This window comes from Solea solea, chromosome 15 (assembly GCF_958295425.1).
Source record: "Solea solea chromosome 15, fSolSol10.1, whole genome shotgun sequence".
Lineage (NCBI taxonomy): Eukaryota > Metazoa > Chordata > Actinopteri > Pleuronectiformes > Soleidae > Solea > Solea solea.
Genome location: NC_081148.1, coordinates 1,867,998 through 1,893,917, shown reverse-complemented (window position 1 = coordinate 1,893,917; position 25,920 = coordinate 1,867,998). Strand labels below are relative to the sequence as shown.

Genomic DNA, 25,920 nt, shown 5'->3' with positions numbered 1-25,920 from the left:
ACTAAATTAATATCAGCAGGGGGCGCTGCGACTCCTGTTCCATGAGGATGACAGCGCTGCTCGTCTTCACGTCCGTCGATGTCCCGCGGTTCATGAACTCACTGTGATGATGTCATATTTGCTGTAAATGCACAAATACAGACAAGATTGTTCAAGGTCAAAGAGACGACCAATCAGAGCTGAGGAGGCAGAGGAGCAAGAAGACAAGGTGAACACATGAAGAAAAGACAAAAGAGAAAAACTGTGTTTTGTTTTGTATTTTTTAATTGTTAAAGTTGATTTAACGTTTTTAACGAACAAACGTTTGAACAGAAAAGTGCAGAATTTAACGTCAGGCAGCTTTAACACGGCTGCGGGGCAGAAACTGCGATCTTCGGCGTGTGTCATGTGACGCCCATGTCACTTCCTGTTCCTGTTGTTGAAGATAAAGTGCAGTGGGAGTGTGAGGAGACACTTGTTTTGCCGCTGCAGAACAAAAACACGATGTAAAAAAACCAACAAAAACAAACCTGCGTTCACTCGAGCACAGGAAATAAACACAAGGAATGAATTGCACTTCAAAGTAAAAGTCAGTATTTTGTCTATAAAGTGAACAGAGATATAAAAGTGTAGTAACAGCGGTGTGGATATAGCATTAGCTAACAGCTGATTATTGATCACTAATATAAAGTAAAAGCTTAACTAAGTGATTTACCTTCATCACAGACACGGAGATCAATAACACAATGAGAACTATTCTTAAAAAACATATAAAAAAAACTTGTTTAAATAACAGAGGTGAATTATTTGAGAATCCTGGAGCGAAGACGTCTCTTAATGATCTGATGGTCGCTCTCTCGCTCTCGCTCCTCTGGATCCAAACTGATGATCTGAAAACAAAGAAAATAAAATGTTGGTTTGTCTTCATTTAAACACTACAAACATTTAGACTCTACAAACACATCCTGAGAGTTTTATTTTGAAAGGGTGTCAGTGTGGACTCAGGGTTTTATTTTGAAAGGGTGTCAGTGTGGACTCAGTGTTTTATTTTGAAAGTGTGTCAGTGTGGACTCAGTGTGGACTCAGTGTTTTATTTTGAAAGCGTGTCAGTGTGAAATCACAGTGTTTTATTTTGAAATCGTGTCAGTGTGGACTCAGGGTTTTATTTTGAAAGCGTGTCAGTGTGGACTCGGTGTTTTATTTTGTAAGCGTGTCAGTGTGGACTCAGGGTTTTATTTTGAAAGGATGTCAGTGTGGACTCAGTGTTTTATTTTGAAAGCGTGTCAGTGTGGACTCAGTGTTTTATTTTGAAAGCGTGTCAGTGTGGACTCAGTGTTTTATTTTGAAAGCGTGTCAGTGTGGAATCACAGTGTTTTATTTTGAAAGCGTGTCAGTGTGGACTCAGGGTTTTATTTTGAAAGCGTGTCAGTGTGGACTCAGTGTTTTATTTTGAAAGCGTGTCAGTGTGGACTCAGTGTTTTATTTTGAAAGCGTGTCAGTGTGGACTCACAGTGTTTGACTGCAGATCCATCGGTGATGAAATCTCAGGTCTGTACAGTTTACGTTTGTTCTTCTTCGCTCTCAGACTCAGTGATGAAGACGAGGATGAAGACTCTGCTTCACTGCGTCCACTCATCAGACCGACCATCTTTTTTGCTGCAGAGACATAAAATTAAACTTTATTTAAACTTTATTTAAAGAGTCAAAGACAAGAAGAACATGGCTCTGCTTTCAACCACTCACACCAAGCCTCAGAGAAAATCAGTGATTTCAGCGGGCGGGGACACAGGAGCTGCTGCTCTGCTGCCTCGTGTGGTCACTTTGTGTCACTGAGGTCAATCTGAATGTTGGCTTTCAAACACTGAAGTGACAAAATCAGACATTTGAACTTAGTGATGGAGGCAGCAGTGGATCAACAACTCCTGTGTGTAGTTACTTTACTTTATCCTGTCATGCCATGTGCCCGGAGGGACTCTGCTCCTCCCTCTATCCCTCTGGCCCTGACTCCTGAGTACCTGGCAGTGTAAGCCCTTAAGGCTGGTTGGGTGGCCAAACCACTGTACCCTCTGCTTGGGCGATGTACTGTAGGACAGGTTTGTTTCCAACCATCTCTCTAACAACTTCATTTCTGACCCCGTCTTTCCGGCTGCTCTTCGCAGGCACCGCGTCTCGCAGCTTGTGAGTTTTCTTTCCTGCGCCTTGTTGATGGTCCACGTCTGAAACTGCTGGGTGAGGGTTGGAATGAAGATGGCCTTGATCTCCATGGGTATGCTTGGGTGCTTTAGGAGAGGTGCTAGTTGATAGTTGACAGAGTTTGCTTTTTGTATTCTTGCCTCTATCTCTCTGTCTATCTGTAAATATGCTCCCAAAGTATCTGAACTCTGTGGCTTGCTTCAGGAGTTTATCCTGCTGCTTATGCCTGGGGGGGCGTCGCGGGGTTTAGAATGCTTTGGTCGTCGGCAAAAAGCTGTTCATTCAGGGATACAGGATCAGGGTTGGCTTCCTTGAACAGTAAGGGTGAGAGTACGCATGTCCCCGTCTCACTCGGGATCTTACCCGGAACCAGCTGGAGAAGCCATTTGGTGTTTGTACTGCACTTCAACTGTTAGAGCAGAGTGCTCTTATGTTCTCTAGACGTTGTCCTTTCACACCGTACTGTTCTAGTATCTCCCAGATCAAAAGCTCTCCTGGTAAACAAAGACAAGATGGAGATGCTGTTGGTACTCAAAAGCTTTCTCACAGAGTTGTCTGAGTGTGAAGATTGCATCTGTGCAACCCTCCCCTTCGCTAAGCAAAGGATCTACAATAGCTGGTGTGTGTTGTAGTGGAGCGGCTAAGTGCTGATTTAAGCCAGAATCGTTCAGTTTATGATACAAGCGTGAAAATTGGCATGAACACTCTCCATGGGTCACTTGACAAGAAAATTGTCCGAGACATTTGAAATGGGATGAGACTGTCATATCGCTGCACCGATACCAGGTCTGGGTGTGGCTGGGACGATGCTGGAAGAGAGTATTTGTAATAACCAGGTCATGTTCTGTGCAAAGATTTAGTAGTTGATGTCTGTTATAGTTGCATGCTGTGTTTTTGGGGGCCCAGATGTGCTGTCCAGGGGTCTCTCCTCCTTCCTACCCTGCCATTACAACTACTTCCTCCTCGTCAGGTACTTGGGAGAGATTGTCCGAGAGTTTCTTCTCCTCTGTGTAGGAGTCGTTGCAAGGTGCGTAGACTTGGAAGTAATTGGAAGTGCTGTCTTTTTCCCTGATCGTGATCTTGATGACGCTCTCTGAGATGTAGACTGTGTCTGAGAGATTCTTTGCTGTGTCTGGGTGCAGGATGATCCCTACTCCATGGGTTGCCCTTTGGTTTGCCTCTAGCCCACTCCAGGTTAGGACTCCTGTGTGTGTGATGTTAAAATCACTGATTTTCTCTATGAGGTTTGGTGTGGGAGAGTGAGCGGTTTACAAACTTCAGTTTAACAGTGAGATAAAGAAGTGAACGTGTTCTTGCTGCCTCTCAGCACCAGGGGGCGCTCTCAGCACAGTCAGTGCTCCATGAAAAAAACGAAAAAAAAGTATTGAAAATCATCAGACACTGAAATAAAAGTTGACTTTTTAGTGAATTATTGAGGTAGTTTTGCGATCACAGAGAATGTGATCAGAAACGAGAGAAAGACTGGTTTAAAGACACCTTGGATGGTATCAAATTCAAGGACTTTTCAAGGACTTTCCAGGACCAAATGTGTCCACAACAACACAAGGGATTATGTCTCCACATCGACCAGCGCAGGGCATCAAACAGTAGGTGGCGCCGTAACAAACATTTACCTAAATATCAACACTAAATTCAAGCACTTTCAATGACCCATGTCTATTTAGGGCCATTTACAAAAACTTTCAAGGACCTTGACATTGTTTTTTGTCAAGTACACAAACTTTCAAAGATTTCAAGGACCCGTAGGGAACCCTGCGAACAGAACCGGGTGTGGACCGGGCGTCAGGTTGCCATGGTGACTCACTCACCTTTGGTGCCGAGCAGCGTTGGCGAGCTCTGCAGGAAGTCTCCGATCTTCTGCAGCGTTCCCTCCTTCCTGCTGCGGGAGTCAACGCGACCGGCGGGGGAGGAGCTCTGAGCAGAGAGAAGAGCAGGGGGGCGTGGTTCAGTGAGTCATGTGACTCAGGTAATCAGATTACAGTCCCTCAGGCCAACTACATTAGTGCTATCTGTCAATCACACACAAATTCAAGCACCTTCAATGACCCATGTCTGTTTAGGACCATTTTCAAGAACTTTCAAGGATTTCAAGGACCTGTGGGAACGCTGGTACATGATGAATGAAGATGATTCATGTGTGTGTGTTTGTCACCTCCTCTTTGTGTGGGGTCAGCTTTGGCGGCACTTTGGTCCTCGTGTTCCTCCTGTTCTCTGCCTCCACCTCCTCCTAACACACACACACACACACACACACACACACACACAGAGCATTAGTCAGAGTGTTTGACAGACTCAGGATCAGATGTTATAAAAACATCTCCACTGTTTTTTTTTGTTTTTATTTAACAGTCTCGATCATTTTTAAATAAAAAAGAAGACACTCTGACACACTCAAAACACAACCTAACGAGTGTCAGAGAAACATTGACCTTCAGTAACGTTGGTGAGGAGCATTCATGTGTTCACAAACCTCCATGAACAACAAACAGGAGAATGTATTTCATATTTGTGATTCTGTATTATACAGATTATAAATATAAACAGATAAATGATGAAGTGATGAATGTGTTTTGTAACATGAACACAGTCTAATGACCTGAGTGGGCGGAGCAGTGGGCGTGGTCAACGTCAACACACAAAAAAAAATAATAATAAAACAAGAAAAAAGATGAAAAACATGGGGAGTTGTCAGAGAGACATACTGTCAGAGAGAGGGAGACAGACAGTCAGAGAGAGACAGACAGATGTGATTAAACATTAGAGCTAGACGTTGAACTGTCGATCATCACATGACTGAGCCGATTAAAGCGTCAATAATGTAAAACTGCAGTGAATGACTGAGGTACATGGTGATGAAGACGATGATGAAAACATGATGATTACGTTGTTTTTTTTAAGTACCTCGCGTGTCGTTTGTCGTTTACTCCTCCTGAAAATATGAGACTTTAAAAAAGAAAAAAGAGTTAAAAACAAACTGTGATCAATAATAAATAAATAAACAAACACACAATACAATAAATCAATAATAATCTGATTCATCTGATAAATAACAATCTGATCAATAATAATGATAATCTGAAAGACGACTCGCTCAGCACCGGAGTTCTCAACACTGTGGTAAACAAATATAGAAGTAAAAACTTTGTCTCTTCAGTTCCAATCATGTGATCACAGATGAATGAGGTCATTAAATGTTTCATGTAGTTTTATTGTTAGTAGACGAAGCAGCTGCTGCTTCATGTTCTTCATGCTCTTTGTATTCTTTATGTTCTTCATGCTCTTCGTATTCTTTATGTTCTTCATGCTCTTTATGCTCTTCGTATTCTTTATGTTCTTTATGGTCTATATGTTCTTCATGGTCTTTATGTTCTTCATGCTCTTCATGTTCTTTATGGTCTATATGTTCTTCATGCTCTTCGTATTCTTTATGTTCTTCATGGTCTACGTGTTCTTCATGGTCTACATGTTCTTCATGCTCTTCGTATTCTTTATGTTCTTTATGGTCTTCATGCTCTTCATGTTCTTTACGGTCTTCATGTTCTTCATGCTCTTCGTATTCTTTATGGTCTTCATGCTCTTTATGGTCTATATGTTCTTCATGCTCTTTATGGTCTATATGTTCTTCATGCTCTTTATGTTCTTCATGCTCTTCATGTTCTTCATGCTCTTCATGCTCTTTCTGTTCTTCATGTTCTTCATGCTCTTCATATTCTTTATGGTCTTCATGCTCTTTATGGTCTATATGTTCTTCATGCTCTTTATGGTCTATATGTTCTTCATGCTCTTTATGGTCTTCATGTTCTTCGTGCTCTTCATGTTCTTCATGCTCTTTCTGTTCTTCATGTTCTTCATGCTCTTTCTGTTCTTCATGTTCTTCGTGCTCTTCATGTTCTTTATGTTCATTATGTTCTTCATGTTCTTCGTGCTCTTCATGTTCTTTATGTTCATTATGTTCTTCACGTTCTTCGTGCTCTTCATGTTCGAGGGTTTTTCTACACCGATCACTGACTCGAGGGAAGCTAAAAGAACAATATTTTATTGTATATTTTCTGGATAATTTCTGTTTATTTTACCAGCTCAGGTGGATTTTTCAGCGTAAGAGAAATTTGCATCCACTGCATGGACTTTGTACGTAAACTCACGGCACGATTAACTGGACAGACAGACTTTACGGTCATCAGTGAGAGAAATATGTCTTCAACACTTTCAAAAACGTTGACACTCACAGGACACAAACAGCGACGTCAGATAAAACATGGTGTGATGGCTGATGCTGCAGAGGGAATAAAGGACTTTATATGAGACTGGGGTCACAGAGCGCCAAGGTTTCCTCAGCAGGTGGAGGCGTCGTTAAACACAAATGTAACCGTCGTCGAACGTGAACGGCAAAACTGTGGTGAATTTCACGGCTCTGAAAAGAGCTGCAAACGTTTTCAGGTCAAAACACAAAAACAGACTGCGTGTGATGTTTGGATGAAAGTGGACAGAGAAGAGGAAATGCTGAGAGTGAGGAGGAGGAGGCAGAGGAAATTGGTTTGAAGGTTAGAGGTTTGGCAGCTGGGGAGGGGGAGGAAGGACAGAAGGAGGAGTAGGAGGGAGGACAGCAGAGGAGGAGATGATAAAAGTGCTGAGGAGGAGGAGGGAAAATAGAGGACGAGATGAAACGAGAGTGAAAGAGTAAGGAGCTGCTTGCGCTGCGAGAAACTCTTTCTGGCGCGTTTCACGCTTTTTCCTCAAAATGGTCGAATCCTGCTGCCACCACGCGCACAATGAGACCACTTTTATTACTTTTGCATTTTGTTTAATGCTCTTCTCGACACTTTTGGGAACTCCGTCGGCAGACACGCTCAGCAGATTCATTGTTTACACCACCGCTCTCTCTCTCTCTCTCAACGCGGCATGGACAATTCCAACGGTTTTAAAGAGGAAGAGACGGGGCTGCAGAGCGGGTCGGAGGAAACAGGAGAGGAAACGTAGGTTCCGTCCTTTTATTCCATCCATCATCATGGGAAACGTCCACTCCCTCGTGAACAAAACGAACGAGCTTGCGGCGCTGACCCGGCACCAGAGGGACTTCAGTGAGAGCAGCCTGCTGTGCTTCACGGAGACCTGGCTGACGGAGATGACACTGGACTCTGTCGTTTCCCTGGAGGGGTTTAAGATGGTACGTGCGGACCGGAATGTGGTTGGGAAGAGGAGAGGCGGAGGAGTGGCGGTGTTAATTAACGAGAGATGGTGCGACCCCGCGCACGTCTCCATCAAAGAACAAGTTTGCACAAAGGACATTGCGTTTGGCATCCGGCCGTATTACATCCCGAGGGAGTTCTCGCATGTGATTGTGTACACAGTCTACATCTCTCCCTCAGCCGATGCAGCCGCAGCGTGTGAGAGACTGCACAGCGGCACTGCAAACGGAACACCCAAACTCTCTCCTGCTCATAAATGGTGATTTCAACCATGCCTCGCTTTCCCCCTTTTTCCCCATGTTCACACAGTACGTGAAGTGCCACACCCGGGAGAACAAGACACTGGACCTCTTATATGCAAATATAAAGGGTACGTACACCTTCGCCCCCCTCCCTCCACTCGGCCGCTCTGATCACAACCTGATACGTCTGCGACCTGCATACAAACCCGTGGTGAGGAGGCAGCCTGCACAGAAAAGAACTGTAATGATGTGGAATGAAGAAGCCAAGGAGAGGTTGAGAGACTGCTTCGAGACAACAATCTCTGATGGTGATAACATCGACGGCTTCAATGACTGTTTCACAGATTACATAAAGTTCTGTGAGGAGAACCAACCCGCAGGGTGCGGTGCTTTGCCAACACCAAGCCATGGGTGACCCCTCAACTTCAAGTCCTGCTGAACAAGAAAAAGAGGGTGTTTGCTTCAGGGAGCAGAGAGGAGCTGAAAGAAGTCCAGCAGGAGCTCAAGCAGGCGATCAGGAAGGCTAAGGACATCTACAAGAGAAACCTGGAGGAGCAGATGGGGCAGAGCAGGACGAGGGATGTGTGGAGAGGCCTGAAGAACATCACAGGTCATAGACAGAGTGGAGCCAGAGTCACAGCAGGGGGGGACCAGCAATGGGCCACTGAACTGAATCCATACTTCAACCGATTCGATCAGGGCCCCCTCCCCTCTCCACCTCTGCCCCCAACTCCTCACAGGCCTGCTCTCCAGCGGCTACAGCCACCATCCACCAACCGTCCTCACCTCCAAAACACCTCACTCCAACACCCCACCCCCCACAGCCCCAGCTGCCCACTCCCCCTCACTCCCCCCTCTCTGTGACAACTGAGCAGGTGAGGAGAGAACTGAGGCGACTGAAGATCAGGAAAGCTGTGGGACCAGATGGGATCAGCCCCAGACTGCTCAGGGACTGTGCTGACCAACTCTGTGAGGTGGTCGCGCACATCTTCAACCTGAGCCTCAGACTGGAGAAGGTCCTGGTCCTGTGGAAGACCTCCTGTGTGGTTTAAGACGGCGCACGCAAACGAGCTGAGCCACTTCAGACCCGTCGCCCTTACCTCTCATCTGATGAAGACCATGGAGAGGCTGGTCCTCAGACATCTGCGCATGGTGGTGAGCTCCGTGGTGGACCTGCTGCAGTTCGCCTACAGGCCGAAGATCGGGGTGGATAACGCCGTCATCTACCTGCAGCACCGGGCTGCATCCGACCGGCGCTGCTGTGGAGGAAGATGGAGGACGTAGGAGTGGGGACGGAGCTGGCTGCATGGACAACCGACTACCTCACCAACTGGCCACAGTATGTGAGGCTGCAGGACTGCAGGTCTGAGGTGGCCATCTGCAGTATCGGGGCGCCTCAGGGGACGGTTCTCTCACCGTTCCTCTTCTCCCTCTACACCTCAGACTACACCTACAACTCCAGCAGCTGTCACCTCCAGAAGTTCTCCGATGACTCAGCCATTGTTGGCTGCGTGTCTGAGGGGGACGAGCTGGAGTACAGGTCGGTCAACAAGGACTTTGTGGACTGGTGTGAGAGCAACTTCTTGTGCTTGAAAACCGGAAAGACGAGGGAGATGGTGATCGACTTCCGGAAAAAGACGCCACCACACCCACCGGTGAGCATCCAGGGCTCGGACATTGAGCTGGTGGATAACTTTAAGTACCTGGGTGTTCACCTCAATAATAAACTGAACTGGACCACTCACATCGACGCCCTGTACAAAAAGGGTCAAAGTCACCTCCACCTCCTGAGGAGACTAAGGTCCTTCTGAGTGTGCAGACCTCTAATCCGGACTTTTTACGACTCTGTGGTGGCCTCTGCCATCCACTATGCTGTGGTTTGCTGGGGAGCGGGCAGCACGGACCGGGACAGAAAGAAACTGAACCTGGGCTGCTCGCTGGAATCGGTGGAGGAGGTGGGACAGAGGAGGACGTTATCCAGACTGGCCTCCATCATGGAGAACACACTCCACCCACTGCACCTGACTGTGGAGGGGCTCGGCAGCTCCTTCAGTGGCAGGCTCCGGCACCCTCAGTGTAGGACAGAGCGCTACCGAAAGTCCTTCATCCCCACTGCTGTTCGGATATTTAACTCGTCGTAAATGTCCACTCACTTTCCTACTTACCCCTGATACTTACTCTATATTAGAGTGTAATTTTATCTTTTTTACTTTAATTTTCTTACTATTGTATTGTATTTTAATTCTATTTTTATCCTATTCTCATTTCTTAAAGGCGACATAGAATGCTTGTATCACACATATATGTTAGTTATGGAGGTCTACTTACATATATTAACTTGTTTTCATGGTCACATATATGTTAGTTATGGAGGTCTACTTACATATATTAACTTGTTTTCATGGTCACATATATGTTAGTTATGGAGGTCTACTTACATATATTAACTTGTTTTCATGGTCACATATACAGTATGTTAGTTATGGATAGGGATGCACCGATATGACTATTTCCACCGATACCGATATCCGATATTAATATTGCTGCTATGGCCGATAACCGATATTTACCGATATCGATATATGTTTTTAAAAAAAGTTTCTGAGATGATAAAAGTTTGTACAGAATGAAAATCATGCAAGCTGAATTTTTGAATGTCTTTCTTTATTTTCAAAACATGTTTTACCTCCAAATAACAAGGTCACATAAGACACAAGTAACCAACTACAAGTAAAGGTTTTTAGAAACCTTTACCACTTGTAGCAAGTGTGTAACTAAATTAAAGTACAGTTTAACTCCCTCAACTCACTAAACTCCTGTGAGAAAGTTTGGATCATAAATTACAAACATGAACATAAATAAAAATAATACCCTGCCAAAGTTACTGTAACCGAGATAAGGGCGTCTATACTGGGTACGTAAATAAAGTCAACAACCCTTCCTCCCGGCAACAACAACCGCGCCACTTCCCTTCACAATAAAACTACACAACAGATATGAGAAACAATACCTGACAAGCTCTACTAAGAGCTGCCATAATTAAAAAAAACATGTTAAAATACTTTATCAAACTTGCCAGTATTCATGGCAACCAGATATTTATTCAATTGCAAAACATCGGAAAAGTAGCGCCGACTTGGCAGGTTGTTGCGGGGTTCAATATGCGCTATCAACCGTCGGAACCCTCGGCTGGTCGTCAAGAGCAATCATTTCCATTACCTTGATCGTTATTGCCCTGGCCACTGTCTTCCTTTGGTCGAGTCCCAGCTGCGCTGCTTTCTTTTTGTCTGCTGCCTAATGTTACTAGCGTTAGCTTCCTGCCGTTGTTTGTGTACTTCTGGGTGGCGGTTTTTCAAATGACATGATCAAATTTGTGGTATTGAATGACTTGACGCGGAACCCTCCTCGCATTACCTCGACTTTGCAAGTGTTGCATAATGCTTTTCGCGTATCTTCTATTGACACCCTGAAAAATCGCCCACACCGCTGACATTCTCTCTCCTCCACACACACACACACACCTTGTGCTGCGCTTGCATCACTGACGCTGTCCCCTTCCCGACACACATACACAAACAGCAATTAGACGGGTATAAACATCGGTTGTTAAAATCGGCGCAGTTTTACTCATTGCACCGATGCCGATATGTTAAAAAATGACGAACATCGGCCGATACCAATATTAATGCCGATATATCGTGCATCCCTAGTTATGGAGGTCTACTTACATATATTAACTTGTTTTCATGGTCAAATATATGTTAGTTATGGAGGTCTACTTACATATATTAACTTGTTTTCATGGTCACATATATGTTAGTTATGGAGGTCTACTTACATATATTAACTTGTCTTCATGGTCACATATATGTTAGTTATGGAGGTCTACTTACATATATTAACTTGTTTTCATGGTCACATATATGTTAGTTATGGAGGTCTACTTACATATATTAACTTGTTTTCATGGTCACATATATGTTAGTTATGGAGGTCTACTTACATATATTAACTTGTTTTCATGGTCACGTATATGTTAGTTATGGAGGTCTACTTACATATATTAACTTGTTTTCATGGTCACATGTATGTTAGTTATGGAGGTCTACTTACATATATTAACTTGTTTTCATGGTCACATATGTTAGTTATGGAGGTCTACTTACATATATTAACTTGTTTTCATGGTCACATATATGTTAGTTATGGAGGTCTACTTACATATATTAACTTGTTTTCATGGTCACATATATGTTAGTTATGGAGGTCTACTCACATATATATACTTGTTTTCATGCTCACATATATGTTAGTTATGGAGGTCTACTTACATATATTAACTTGTTTTCATGGTCACATATATGTTAGTTATGGAGGTCTACTTACATATATTAACTTGTTTTCATGATCACATATATGTTAGTTATGGAGGTCTACTCACATATATACTTGTTTTCATGCTCACATATATGTTAGTTATGGAGGTCTACTTACATACATTAACTTGTTTTCATGGTCACATATATGTTAGTTATGGAGGTCTACTTACATATATTAACTTGTTTTCATGGTCACATATATGTTAGTTATGGAGGTCTACTTACATATATTAACTTGTTTTCATGATCACATATATGTTAGTTATGGAGGTCTACTCACATATATATACTTGTTTTCATGCTCACATATATGTTAGTTATGGAGGTCTACTTACATACATTAACTTGTTTTCATGGTCACATATATGTTAGTTATGGAGGTCTACTTACATATATTAACTTGTTTTCATGCTCACATATATGTTAGTTATGGAGGTCTACTTACATATATTAACTTGTTTTCATGGTCACATATATGTTAGTTATGGAGGTCTACTTACATATATTAACTTGTTTTCATGGTCACGTATATGTTAGTTATGGAGGTCTACTTACATATATTAACTTGTTTTCATGGTCACATATATGTTAGTTATGGAGGTCTACTTACATATATTAACTTGTTTTCACGGTCACATATATGTTAGTTATGGAGGTCTACTTACATATATTAACTTGTTTTCACGGTCACATATATGTTAGTTATGGAGGTCTACTTACATATATTAACTTGTTTTCATGGTCACGTATATGTTAGTTATGGAGGTCTTCTTACATATATTAACTTGTTTTCATGGTCACATATATGTGAGTTATGGAGGTCTACTTACATATATTAACTTGTTTTCATGGTCACGTATATGTTAGTTATGGAGGTCTACTTATATATATCAACTTGTTTTCATGGTCACGTATATGTTAGTTATGGAGGTCTACTTACATATATTAACTTGTTTTCATGGTCACATATATATGTTAGTTATGGAGGTCTACTTACATATATTAACTTGTTTTCATGATCACATATATGTTAGTTATGGAGGTCTACTTACATATATTAACTTGTTTTCATGGTCACGTATATGTTAGTTATGGAGGTCTACTCACATATATTAACTTGTTTTCATGGTCACATATATGTTAGTTATGGAGGTCTACTTACATATATTAACTTGTTTTCATGGTCACGTATATGTTAGTTATGGAGGTCTACTTACATATATTAACTTGTTTTCATGGTCACGTATATGTTAGTTATGGAGGTCTACTTACATATATTAACTTGTTTTCATGATCACATATATGTTAGTTATGGAGGTCTACTTACATATATTAACTTGTTTTCATGGTCACATATATGTTAGTTATGGAGGTCTACTTACATATATTAACTTGTTTTCATGGTCACATATATGTTAGTTATGGAGGTCTACTTACATATATTAACTTGTTTTCATGGTCACGTATATGTTAGTTATGGAGGTCTACTTACATATATTAACTTGTTTTCATGGTCACACATATATGTTAGTTATGGAGGTCTACTTACATATATTAACTTGTTTTCATGGTCACGTATATGTTAGTTATGGAGGTCTACTTACATATATTAACTTGTTTTCATGGTCACGTATATGTTAGTTATGGAGGTCTACTTACATATATTAACTTGTTTTCATGATCACATATATGTTAGTTATGGAGGTCTACTTACATATATTAACTTGTTTTCATGGTCACATATATGTTAGTTATGGAGGTCTACTTACATATATTAACTTGTTTTCATGGTCACGTATATGTTAGTTATGGAGGTCTACTTACATATATTAACTTGTTTTCATGGTCACGTATATGTTAGTTATGGAGGTCTACTTACATATATTAACTTGTTTTCATGATCACATATATGTTAGTTATGGAGGTCTACTTACATATATTAACTTGTTTTCATGGTCACATATATGTTAGTTATGGAGGTCTACTTACATATATTAACTTGTTTTCATGGTCACATATATGTTAGTTATGGAGGTCTACTTACATATATTAACTTGTTTTCATGGTCACATATATGTTAGTTATGGAGGTCTACTTACATATATTAACTTGTTTTCATGGTCACATATATGTTAGTTATGGAGGTCTACTTACATATATTAACTTGTTTTCATGGTCACATATATGTTAGTTATGGAGGTCTACTTACATATATTAACTTGTTTTCATGATTAAAAACCTCCTAATCGCTGCAAACGAGCCGATCAAAATATCTCCTCACTGATGCTCTCGTCAGCCGCGCTGTTTCAGACCAAAACCACACCCCCAGAACGTGGACTGTGTTGTGATTGGCCAGCCAACGAGAGCTTTCCCACTGTCCTGTGATTGGCCAGGTACCTGGAAGTGACATAATAGATAGGCCAGCTCTCAGATACACAGCTCCCCCTCTGGCACAGTGGATGCTCTGCATCTCAGCAGCTACAACGAGAGTAGTTCTTCTTCTGCGGTTGAATGTACGCAACCGGATGTGCCCGGACTAGTGCCCGCACCAGGAGGCGCTACGGTGGTGAGAGGAGTGGTGAGGATTTCTGATGACGACATCAAACTAGGTAAGTGCCGATCCGCTTCGCAGAGCCCAGGAAAACAATACAACACTATTTTCTCAGCAGTGGCTGAACTGTTTGTTCTGAAATGTTAGGGTTTCATAAACGAGGTAATGACACAGATACACACACAAACGCAGCGTTAATGGAGCTTCCGGTCTATGTGGGCTTTAACTGAGCTGTTGTGAATGTGTGTTTCCCCCTTGGGGGAGGAATAAAGTAATTCAATCAATCAATCTTCAATCAATACCTACTGTTGCTGACTACTGTTCTCTGTTTAAGTAATATCACTTGATTTAACATTCCACACCACAAAATAAGTCATTAAAGTATGTATGATTTGTGCTGATATCGTATTGGATCGATATTGGTATCGGCCAATACTCAACAAGATGAACGCAGTCTGATGACGACATAGTTTAGTATCAGCTGAACCTTGTCAGAGCAGGAAGTAAAAAAATCAGCAGGTTCAGGTTCAGGTTCAGGTTCTGGTTCTATCACTGGACTAAAACAATCTAAGCTGCACTGGAAACACAGAAATATTCCAGTGCAGCTTCTGTGAGGAACCAACACGACAAAAGACACGGACTGTTCGACAAAACATACACACGCAACTTCAACCCACTGCTGCAGTCAATTAACATAATAAAGTTATCACACACACATATATATACTGTACATATGTGTGCATATCAACACACACACATATGTATATATGTACATATATACACACATACTGTATATATATACACATATATCTACACACACGCACACATATGTATATATGTACACATATACATATATCTACACACGCACACATATGTATATCTGTACACATATACATACACACATATACTGTGTATATATAAACATATATCTACACACGCACACATATGTGTATATGTACAGATATACATACATATACACACACATATATACTGTATATATATATACACACACCAGAGGTTGCGCTAGACTTTTTCGTTGTCTGTCATTTTGACTGACAGGGTCATAAAAATCCCGTCATAATCAATTTTTACCGGTCACTTTAAATGATAATAATGACATATTCAATTGCATTGTTCATATTGCAGTGGAATATGAACAGTTGACCTGTGGCCTAAACGCACAGTCTCACACCTTCCTCCTGGTCCACATGGACTTAAATCGCGTGCCTGCTTGCGCGTAGTTGCGCGTGGTAGGAAATCCCGCAACATGCGCTCCTTCTGCACCAGTGGATCAGCTGCACGGGTCACAGACGCGCTCCAAAGCCTCCTGTCCATAGCTCTTTAACACGCTGTCAGCACTACAAGGATAGCGAGATGCATTGAGTACGGTGTCCTGGTCAGAAATTATGCTCGGATTCTCCGATGGGAATCTTTATTGTGTCGCACAACATTTTTCTATCCGCCCTCCTCAGCCAGGAGAACTCCCGCTCCCACTGAACTCGCCTAACCTCCTTACTGCCGCTGAGGCCAAGGGCTGAGTTTGTCCTTCATCTGCATCTATCCCTCTTTTTTCACCTCTTTTATCAACATAGTTTTTAGGGCTGTGAATTGCAATCTGTCAAAATGACGGATGGCTCTCAGATTTTTCCGTCATTGACCGTTTTAAAAAAAACGGTCAATGACGGAAAATATTCGGTTAACGCGACCCCTGATATACATATATCTACAAACACATATGTATACATGTACACATATACATACATATATACACACATATATGTATATATGTATACACATACATATATGTATATAAATATATATACATATATACATAAATACACATATATACATGTGTGTATATATATATATACACAGACACACACACATACATACATATATATGTATATGTAAGGGGTGGGCGGTATACCGGTGTCATAGTCAGCACCGGTGTGACATTGCGCCATGATATGGATTTTGCAATACCGTCAATACCGTGATAAATCAATTGAGCGCCAATAATCTCCTAATTCTAAATAATAATGCATTACATTTTCTTCAAACGTTCAGTGGTCTGAATATCTGTCCTTATATACTGTATATCTTGTTGCAAATAAAAAAGTAAAACATATTCGCTGGTAAAAGGGGAGTGGCCATTAAATTAGCGTAACGAGCACTTGCCAGAGCTGTACACAGAGGTACGGGACAGAGTAATGAACGAAATTCGCCACCTTGACGCCTACTCGGCCACTTCTGATTTATGGTCCAGCCGGACTACTGAGCCATACATTAGCCTCACCATCCACTTCATTGACAATGACTGGAAGTTGCGCAGCAGATGCCTCCAGACCGCCTTCCTCCCCGAAGACCACACCGGAGCAATAATTGCGTTTCTGACTGGTACTTGGATGAAGCGCGTCTGATGTGCATGACAACTGACAGCGGTGCAAACATGGTGCGCGCTCTGGAAATTAATAAATATACGAGACTCGCATGTTTTGGACACAGACTGCACAACGCTATTGGTAAGTTACACTATGTAAACCTAACATTTCATATTCAGAAAATTTCTGTTTGTATTAAAAAAAGAAAACAAAAACAAATTTAAGGCCACCACATTAGTATTGTATTGTTCGTTGTTAGTATTGTTTAGCCGTGATTCCTCTGGGGACTGGATCAGAAAGGAAAAAAAACTACAAATATCAGATTAGAATATTATTAAAAAATATGTACTCCTCCCAAAACCTACCAAAAAAAGTAATACCGTGATATTATACCGTCACCGTTCAAAAGATGAAAAATACCGTGATATTAATTTTAGGTCATATCGCCCACCCCTAGTATATGTACATATATGTATATACACACACACACATATATATACATATGTGTGTGTACATATACATACATATATATATATATATATATATATACAGTATATGTGTGTGTATATATAGTCATTTGAGATCAGCTGCCACAAGAATAAACTTTCTCTCCTTCACTCGTCCTTGTGGTTTTTATCTTTACATGCTAGTTTTTCTGGGTCAGTGCGCACACACACACACACACGCAGACATACACATAAAGACACGCACAAACAAACACACACACACACACGCAGACATACACATAAAGACACGCACAAACAAACACACACACACACACACACACACACAGACAGACACATATACACACACTCTCTGAAGTTAAAACACGTAGCATGTGTCTGCCTCTGTGTGTGTTTGTGTGTGTGTGTGCACACACGTGTGTGTGTCTGTGTGTGTGTGTGTGTGTGTGTCTCTGTCTGTCTGTGTGTGTGTGTGTGTGTGTGCGTGTGTGTGTGCGTGTCCTCCCACAAACTCTTAGCCAAGGTGAGAAACAAACTGTTTGTGTACAAATAATCGAGGAGTTTAATCCTTCATTTGGATTCATGCACGTGACACAAAGTGAACACACGAGGCAGCAGTGGACCAGCAGCTCCTTAAATCACTGATTTTCTCTCTGGACTTTGGTGTGGGAAAGTGAGTGGGGTTTACAAAGACATCGGAGACTTATGAAACTACTTCATTACTTTGTTGAATTAAACCACAGAAAGAAGCAAAGCCAGAAGGTGGCGCTAAGAGAGCAGCAGTCAGTTTTTAGGATCTGTGATGACTTTTCCTGGTTTAAAAAGGCTGTTGCATCATCATGTTTATTATAGTGAATACATTTATGAAATACACTAAATATTATATAAATTGATAAAAAAAATTAATATACATTTTGAAAAAGTTACTTAAGATGGTTTTATGTAAATAACCTGAATGTAAAGAAATAAAGCAGGTCTGTAGCAACCGATAACGTAATAACGGCCAATAATGGAATAATCTAAAGGTAAGAAAACCAATAACGTATTAATTTAAATGTAATAAAACCAATAACGTAATAACAGCAAATAACGTAATAATTTAAATGTAATAAAACCAATAACGTAATAATTTTAATGTAATAAAACCAATAACGTAATAATTTAAATGTAATAAAACCAATAACGTAATAAATTGCCAATAATGTAATTAAGTTGTTGAGCCAATAACGTAATAACTTATTACGTTATTGGCCTTGCATTAAAAGCATCCTTTGATAATGTAATAACTGAGTCAATAATGTAATAACTGAGGTATCACTTTATTTAATTTTCATTTTCTGGAGAGAAAGTGTCACACGTAGCCTTAATATTGCATCTTGCAACAGATGTTTAAATATCCGATCTTATAGATACCCCTCCACCCTCAAACCCCCCTCCACAGGAGGCCTAAAGGAGCAATTAAGAGTCAATTTGGATTTATATGTCACTCTTAGGGTTCCATTATAGTGCTCCGTGTATCCCACTCCGTGACCATACAGACACTTTGACGGGGTAGTGTGTTGCAGTTTTCAATATGGTATTGCAATTCACCGCCAGAACACTAGGGGCTGCGGGAATGAGTCATTAACTGACCAATGACAGCACCTAGGGCTGGGCGATATGGACCTGTCATATCTCCATATTTTTTGGTCTAATGGCGATATGCGATATTATAACGATATTTTGAACAAAACAGGTAAAGTGTACTTTTAACTAATCACCATCAACCATTTATTTAGGTTTAGTTTTGTTTTTTTGCTCAACAAAGCACAGCTGTGCATATAACAGTTGCCTGTTTGAAATATGTAAAGTATTATAAAAGAAAATCTATAGTAATAGTCGACACTTATAGGCATAATTTTGCAAATAACAAAAAATGTAAACAAAAACAGGCCTACAGCTTCACAGTATTATACAGAAAACAGAGAAATATTAAATCCTCAGTAAAGTACTTGAAAGCGACATTTGAGTAGAAGTGCAAGTATCTTACTAGAAAATGACTTTGGTAGAAGTTAAATTCACCTTTGTGTACAACAGAAACCCGAAGACCCGAGCCTCGGTGTCGGACACGGTAAACAACGAGCCGCTGGTGGGTTTTCACTCACAAAACTGGTGACAACAAACTGGCATTACGTCACCAGCTCAACTTTTATTTTGTAATAACGAGTAACGAAGATGGTGAAGAAAAATGTATCACACTAAAAGTATACATTTTATTTTTCTGCTCACTCTCCACCTGCACAGCGCCCGCCACCTTTTCGTTCAAATGTCTGTTGTGATGCGTAGCGTGGGCGGGACAACACTATGTAGTACGTACATAGAAGGGGCGTGGCTGAGCAGCTGAAGCGGTCGGCTTTATTAAATAGCGTTCGCAAGGCAACATAAAAATAATACATAATATATACATATCTCTTTCAAAAATATACCGGTCTATCGCCCAGCCCTAACAGCACCGCGGTCTCCATTGGTCTCAGTTGCCTCGACGGATGATAACCTTTTTTGGAGGCTCTCCGTGGCTACAGAGAAACAAAGCTTTACTTTTACTCTGGGATTGTTGAATCGGCCAAAACAGTGTTAGGGCCAGTCTGATCTACAAGGCAACATTAAACTGAAAATGTAGTAATGTAATAACATACTGTATAAATATGACTGTTGATATATATGATTACAATTTGACTATTGGCTGTGTATGTGCGTGCGCTTGTGTGTGTGTGTGTGTGTGTGCTTGTGTGTGCATGCTTGTGCTTTTGTAACCGGAGGGTCGCCGGTTCAAATCCCCCCCGGCCTAAAGGGCTGGGGTACCCCTGAGCAAGGTACCCAACCCCCATTGCTCCCCGGGCGCTACTCAGTGTGGCAGCCCACTGCTCCTAATTCTAGGATGGGTCAAATGCAGAGAAATAAGGGGATTAATAAAATTAAATTAAAAAAAATAATAATAAAAAAATTTAAATTCTTGGGTGTGTGTGTGTGTGTGTGTGTGTGTGTGCTTGTCTCGCATTAACTTTCTTCTTCTGAACAAACAGATTTACATCATCGCTGCTTTTCTTTCCTCATCTGTGTCGAGACGTTGGCCTGACTACGACCTTTGACCTGCAGCATCTGGGCTGTTTTTAACGGCGTTGACGCCACAAACGTCTCGTATTCTCACGTAAACACGGCAGCGACTGTGTCACAGATGGTTCATTGCCATCGTGTGATTGGCTCCTACCTTCTCCATCTCGCCGCTCTTCCTCTTACGCGCCGAGCGCGTGATCTTGACGGTGACGGCGTTGTCGTCGCCCTGGCGACGCAGGGCCATGCGGTTGGGCTGCAGTGGGCTGAAGGAGATCTCCAGCTCGGGTCGAGGGAAGCGCCTCATCCGGCCGTTCTCCGTGGAAATCTCCGACGACTCCAGGATGGAGGGAAAACCGGAGGAGCCCTGAGGAGGCGGAGGTTAAAGGTCATGTGTTCAGCTCTACCACACACACACACACACACACACACACACACACACGGTCGATCTCTCACCTGACTGCTGACCGACGCTCTGGTTTCCCGCCGTTCTGCAGACTTTCTGTTGACGGCGAGGCTGTGGGGTTTCCCTGCCAGAGCAGCAGGGCTTTCACTGCTGTTAGCCTGTTGTAAACAGAAGTAAAAGCTTATTACTCATGAAACTGGTCTTTTGAAGTTACAGAGACTGAGCAACATTTATCAAGTTTATGTTTGTAAAAACAAACTAAACGACTAATAATGGAGCAACGCTCGACCGTCATCAGGCCAATCGTGTCTTAAAGGTCCTGTGTGTCAGATTTAGTGACATCTAGTGGTGAGACTGTGCAGATTGTAACGATGAAGGACTTTGAAAGGGCAGAAAACCAAATGATTTGTATTTGAATGTGATTTTATACTCGTTTGTTTCATTGAAGACCATGAATGTGTCACATTGCACACGTGCTGCTTCTCCTGAGCACTGCTCACTTTAGCAGATACTCCACCTTGTGGCCAAAAAGAGAAAGCACACCTCTCTGTGTGCGCTACTTTTCATCACAGAAACTAGAGCACTGATACCTTGTGAGCTACACACAATACATCAAAAACTGGACATAATAACCTCTGAACATGTGAAATGAAATGACTTGATTAAAGGGGACATATTATGCAAAATCAACTTTTTAACCATTTCAATACTTATATTTGGGACTCTGGAGGCCCTACCAGTCACCAAACTGTGGAAAAAGAATACTCAGTCATGTTTTCGTGGTCCCCCTTAGTGTAAGTATAGGCGATAAAACACGCGATGTTGAATTCCCTGCGCTTATGACGGCAGCATGCGCATTTCACCGCCAATGTTACCGCCCACCAGTAAGTTTACCTCGAGAGCTCCACCTTAGCTCCACCTTAGCTCCACCCTGCGAGAGTGCAGGCGAGGGAGGAAGAGCGGTATTATGTCAACGCGGAGGGACAAGTGTGCTGTTGGTGGCTGCACAGTGGAGCACAGTGTTTTACACAAACTTCCAGCCTCAGAGGATTTTATATATGAAGCTAATGTGCCGGATAAAGTCAGCAAACGTGTGTTCGTGTGTTCGCACCACTTCACATCAGACTGCGGCCAGCGGTCGCCGTATTTAGTCAGCGAACGTATTTCACCGACGACCAAACACACACATGTTTAAGAAAAGGTCACATAGAGGTCATAACTGACACTAATTAAACATATTTGTTCAGTACGTCCTCCATGACCGGAGCACACACTCACATACAGCGGCAGTTTATGCAGCTCGCCGCGCGCCGCTGGCGATCAGTGGTGCTGTTCCTAAGTGTTTTTAACTGATTTACAGTTGGTCAGTGTTCGGCTTGATCCTTGTGTCAGACGTCTCTTCCTGTGACGACACTCTCGCTGCCATGTTGATATTGTCAGAGAACTAGTGGAGGGAGGGGGAGAGGAATGGAGCGGAGGGAACAGGAGCTGAGCGAGTGAGCGCTGTAACAAGGACAAATCAGAAACCCCCTGGAAGAAATGGGCGTGTGTTTGCCTGTGTCTCATTTGCATATAAAGGGACCATGCACAAAACCGAGCGTTCTGAAAGGGGCGGGTTTAGCAGGGTTATTGAACTGCTATGGTGCTTCATCCTTATGGTATTTTGACCAAAGCATGTCACTGACATGTTCATTAGGACACCAGGGAACTATTTTAATGGGGGAAATAGGGTATAATATGTCTCCTTTAATATAAGTGGGTCCTTACATCTGTTTTTCTTTTTGAAAGAACAGTTTGCAGTTGCAGTAAATACATCAGTGGAAAAGTCTTTATTGTAACTGTTGTAATTGTAACAGTGTTTTTGAATGAATGACTGTATATTATTAGATTATTATTAGTAGATTATTTCATTTTATTCAAGGAGAAGTTCAGTGACCTCTGACCTTTGGCATGTGGCTTAAATTTATAACGGACGGTTTGTTTATTTTTTTAAGGGTTAGCCTCTGGAAAACATTTGATCTAATATGCTATGATGCTTTTGGGGGGGAAACCCCACCTCAGCTAAAAGATATCCAGGTATGACTTTTAGTCCATATTACCCAGCCCTAATACATGTATACATAGAATATATACTTTATTAATCCCCTTAGGGAAATTATTTCTCTGCATTTGACCCATCCTAGAATTAGGAGCAGTGGGCTGCCACACTGAGTAGCGCCCGGGGAGCAATGGGGGTTGGGTACCTTGCTCAGGGGTACCCCAGCCCTTTTGACCTGGTGGGGCCACGGGCTGCCCCATATACATACAGTACATACATACATACATACATACATACATGTGTATATATGTATATATATATATACATATATATATATATATATATATATATATATACACACATACACACATATATACAATATATATATATATATATATATATACATATACACATACACATACACACACACACATATATACAGTATATATATATATATGCATGTATACATACATACTGAAATAAAAAACCCTTTATTTCAGTGGTTTTGTTTTAACGTGTTGACAGATGAGTCACACTGACCTCTGTGACCTCTGTGTCTCTCATCGTCTTCAGCTCCTCCTTCAGTCTCTGGACGTCTGCGTCTCGCTCACGCAGAGCAGCCTGCAGCTCCCCCACGGCAACGCCACCATCACCCTGGAACAGGAAACACACACACTTATATTTCCACAGCTTCGTTCTTTACACTTTAAATATTTAGAGACAGCAGAGGATAATTTTCGGACAAAAATAAAGAATATGAATGAATGATTTCAATCATCACATCTTCATAAACCACCTGACACTGAAGATTTTCACTAACTATCACATGACATGAGGTGGATTGTACTAAAGAAAAGCCAGCAGGGTTCCCACAGTACTGACGCATTTCCACCGGCTCTACTCGCCACGCCTCGCCAAGGTTTAAGTAGCGTTTCCACGAGCCTAGTACCTGGTACTAGGTACTATTTTTAGTACCTGCTCCGGCGAGGTTCCAAGTGTGCTAGTAGCAGGTAGTATGCTACGATTGGTCAGACTGCCGTCACAGGAAGAGACGTCCCACACACAAATCAAGCCCAACAGCGGCGAACTGTAGATCACTTAAAACTACTTAACAATCCTAACGACGTGGGTTAATCTACCAGGTAATCAACTACCAGGGAAACCTCTATATTTAACAGGAGTCTTTTAAAGTGGAGTGGTGTATTTAGGGACAGCGCTGCTGATCGCGAGCCACAGACCGCTGTACTCAGGAGACGTGTGGACAGAAATCAAGCCCAACTGTAGATAAAGTAACTACTTAACAATCCTAAAAACGTGGCTTAATCTCCAACAACTACAGAAGTGTGGTGTAAAGTCACTAGTCACTCGTGTGTGTGTGTGTGTGTCACGTACAAAACGAAGTCACCGCAGTTTCACTCGGCCGCGCAGTGATGACTCCGCCCACGTTACATTACATTACATGTCATTTAGCAGACACTTTTATCCAAAGCTACTTACAAGGGAATTGAGTACAATCGGCCAGGGGTGGAGTTGAACTCGTGACCATGAAGTCTTTTGCACACAGGGTACCGGTCTAAACCACTGAGTTACCCCACGTATATACACATATATTACCCCACGTTAAGTAGGTACTTTTTTGTAGTGGAGATGCAACCTAATCGTGCCGCGCCGTGCCGAGGCGAGTAGAGCCGGTGGAAATGCGCCGTTTGACTCGTCTACGAACAGCAACGCAGGACATGAACAGTAGGTGGCGTCGTGACAACCAAGGGAGACGTTTAGCTGAGTATCAACTTCACTTCTTTACTGCACAAAACTCACAAACTTGTTTCAAAAACCTTTTAAAAGGCACTGAATTTTCTTCTTCTTTTTTTTTTTTTTTAAATCACAAACTTTCAAGGATTTCAAGGATTTCAAGGACCTGTTGGAACCCTGACTGAATGATCTGTTTGGTCAGTTTTCTGGAGCAGATAAACCGGACAAACTGCTTTGAATGATTAGTTTATGACTTTAATGAGTTGTTGCAGCTCTGAGATCAATCGCCGTCAATAAGCTGATTCTCAGCACTGAAGTCTCATAAATGAAGACTGACATGTTTGTTTTTATTTCTCATGGTATCAGACGCTGTAGCTTCACTGATCTCATCATCATCATCATCATCACCACCACAGACTGTTCACTGTGAGTGTCAAACTCTGAAGACGTTTATCTTTAATATTCACTCAGGAAACTGAAAATATCAGGGATTTTAAAGCAGTGAGTGAAGAAGAAAATGTGCAACATCATTCAGTTTTTACTGTCTTTGTGTAAACTGTTGCCTCTGGTGTGATCACTGTGCTTACACTGACCTCTGCTGGTGGTTGTGTGGTGTTGCGGCGCAGCTCCTGGATCTCTTTGTCTTTTTGTGCTTGGCTGCTGAGGAGTTTGTGGAGCTGAACCTCCAGAGCAGAGACCAGTGTGTCCCTCTCTGTCCTCCACATGTCCATCGTCTGCTCCTTCTCAGAGAGTTCACTCTCCTGACACACAAGCAGTGTGTGTCGCGCGCGCACACATGCACACAGACACACACGCGCACACAGACACACATACACGCACACACACACAGACGCACACACACACAGACGCACACACACACAGACACACGCACACAGACAGACGCACACACACACACACACACACAGACAGACACAGACGCACACACACACAGACACACACAGTTAGTTTTGCTTCTTCTTCAGAAACAGACTTCACAAAAAAGGACTAGAAGGTGGCTGTGCGTGAATAAGAGGATAAACTTTGTGTTGTTTGTGTCACGTTGTCGTCTTCTCACCATACGACTCTGCTGTCGCACGTATCGCTCTCTGTCGTCGACAAACTTCCTCATCTCCTGGTTCCTCTTGTCCTCGGCCTCTTTAGCCTGACCAATCAGAGACAGTTTCTCCTCCAGCCACTTCCTTCTCTCGGCCTGATGTTTGTCTGTGCACAGCTGGAAA

At 42.1% G+C, this 25,920-nt stretch overlaps 1 protein-coding gene across 5 annotated transcripts in view; it reads right to left on the bottom strand.

Annotated features, from left to right (window-relative positions):
• Positions 1-252: 252 nt before the first annotated feature.
• LOC131473909 (kinesin-like protein KIF20B) overlaps positions 253-25,920 on the bottom strand; it is a 44,147-nt gene continuing 18,479 nt past the window's right edge. For 3 of the 5 annotated variants that reach the window (XM_058651524.1, XM_058651527.1, XM_058651525.1), the window contains exons 26-35: positions 25,758-25,913; positions 25,276-25,443; positions 23,471-23,584; positions 20,943-21,050; positions 20,644-20,853; positions 5,095-5,136; positions 4,346-4,420; positions 4,002-4,107; positions 1,490-1,635; positions 253-869 (exon numbers count right to left, since the gene is read on the bottom strand). In XM_058651524.1, coding sequence (XP_058507507.1) covers positions 783-869; positions 1,490-1,635; positions 4,002-4,107; positions 4,346-4,420; positions 5,095-5,136; positions 20,644-20,853; positions 20,943-21,050; positions 23,471-23,584; positions 25,276-25,443; positions 25,758-25,913 — 1,212 coding nt within the window. In that variant the 3' untranslated portion in view covers positions 253-782. The remainder of the gene's footprint in view (positions 870-1,489; positions 1,636-4,001; positions 4,108-4,345; positions 4,421-5,094; positions 5,137-20,643; positions 20,854-20,942; positions 21,051-23,470; positions 23,585-25,275; positions 25,444-25,757; positions 25,914-25,920) is intronic. The other 2 variants (XM_058651526.1, XM_058651528.1) reach the window with 2 other exon arrangements.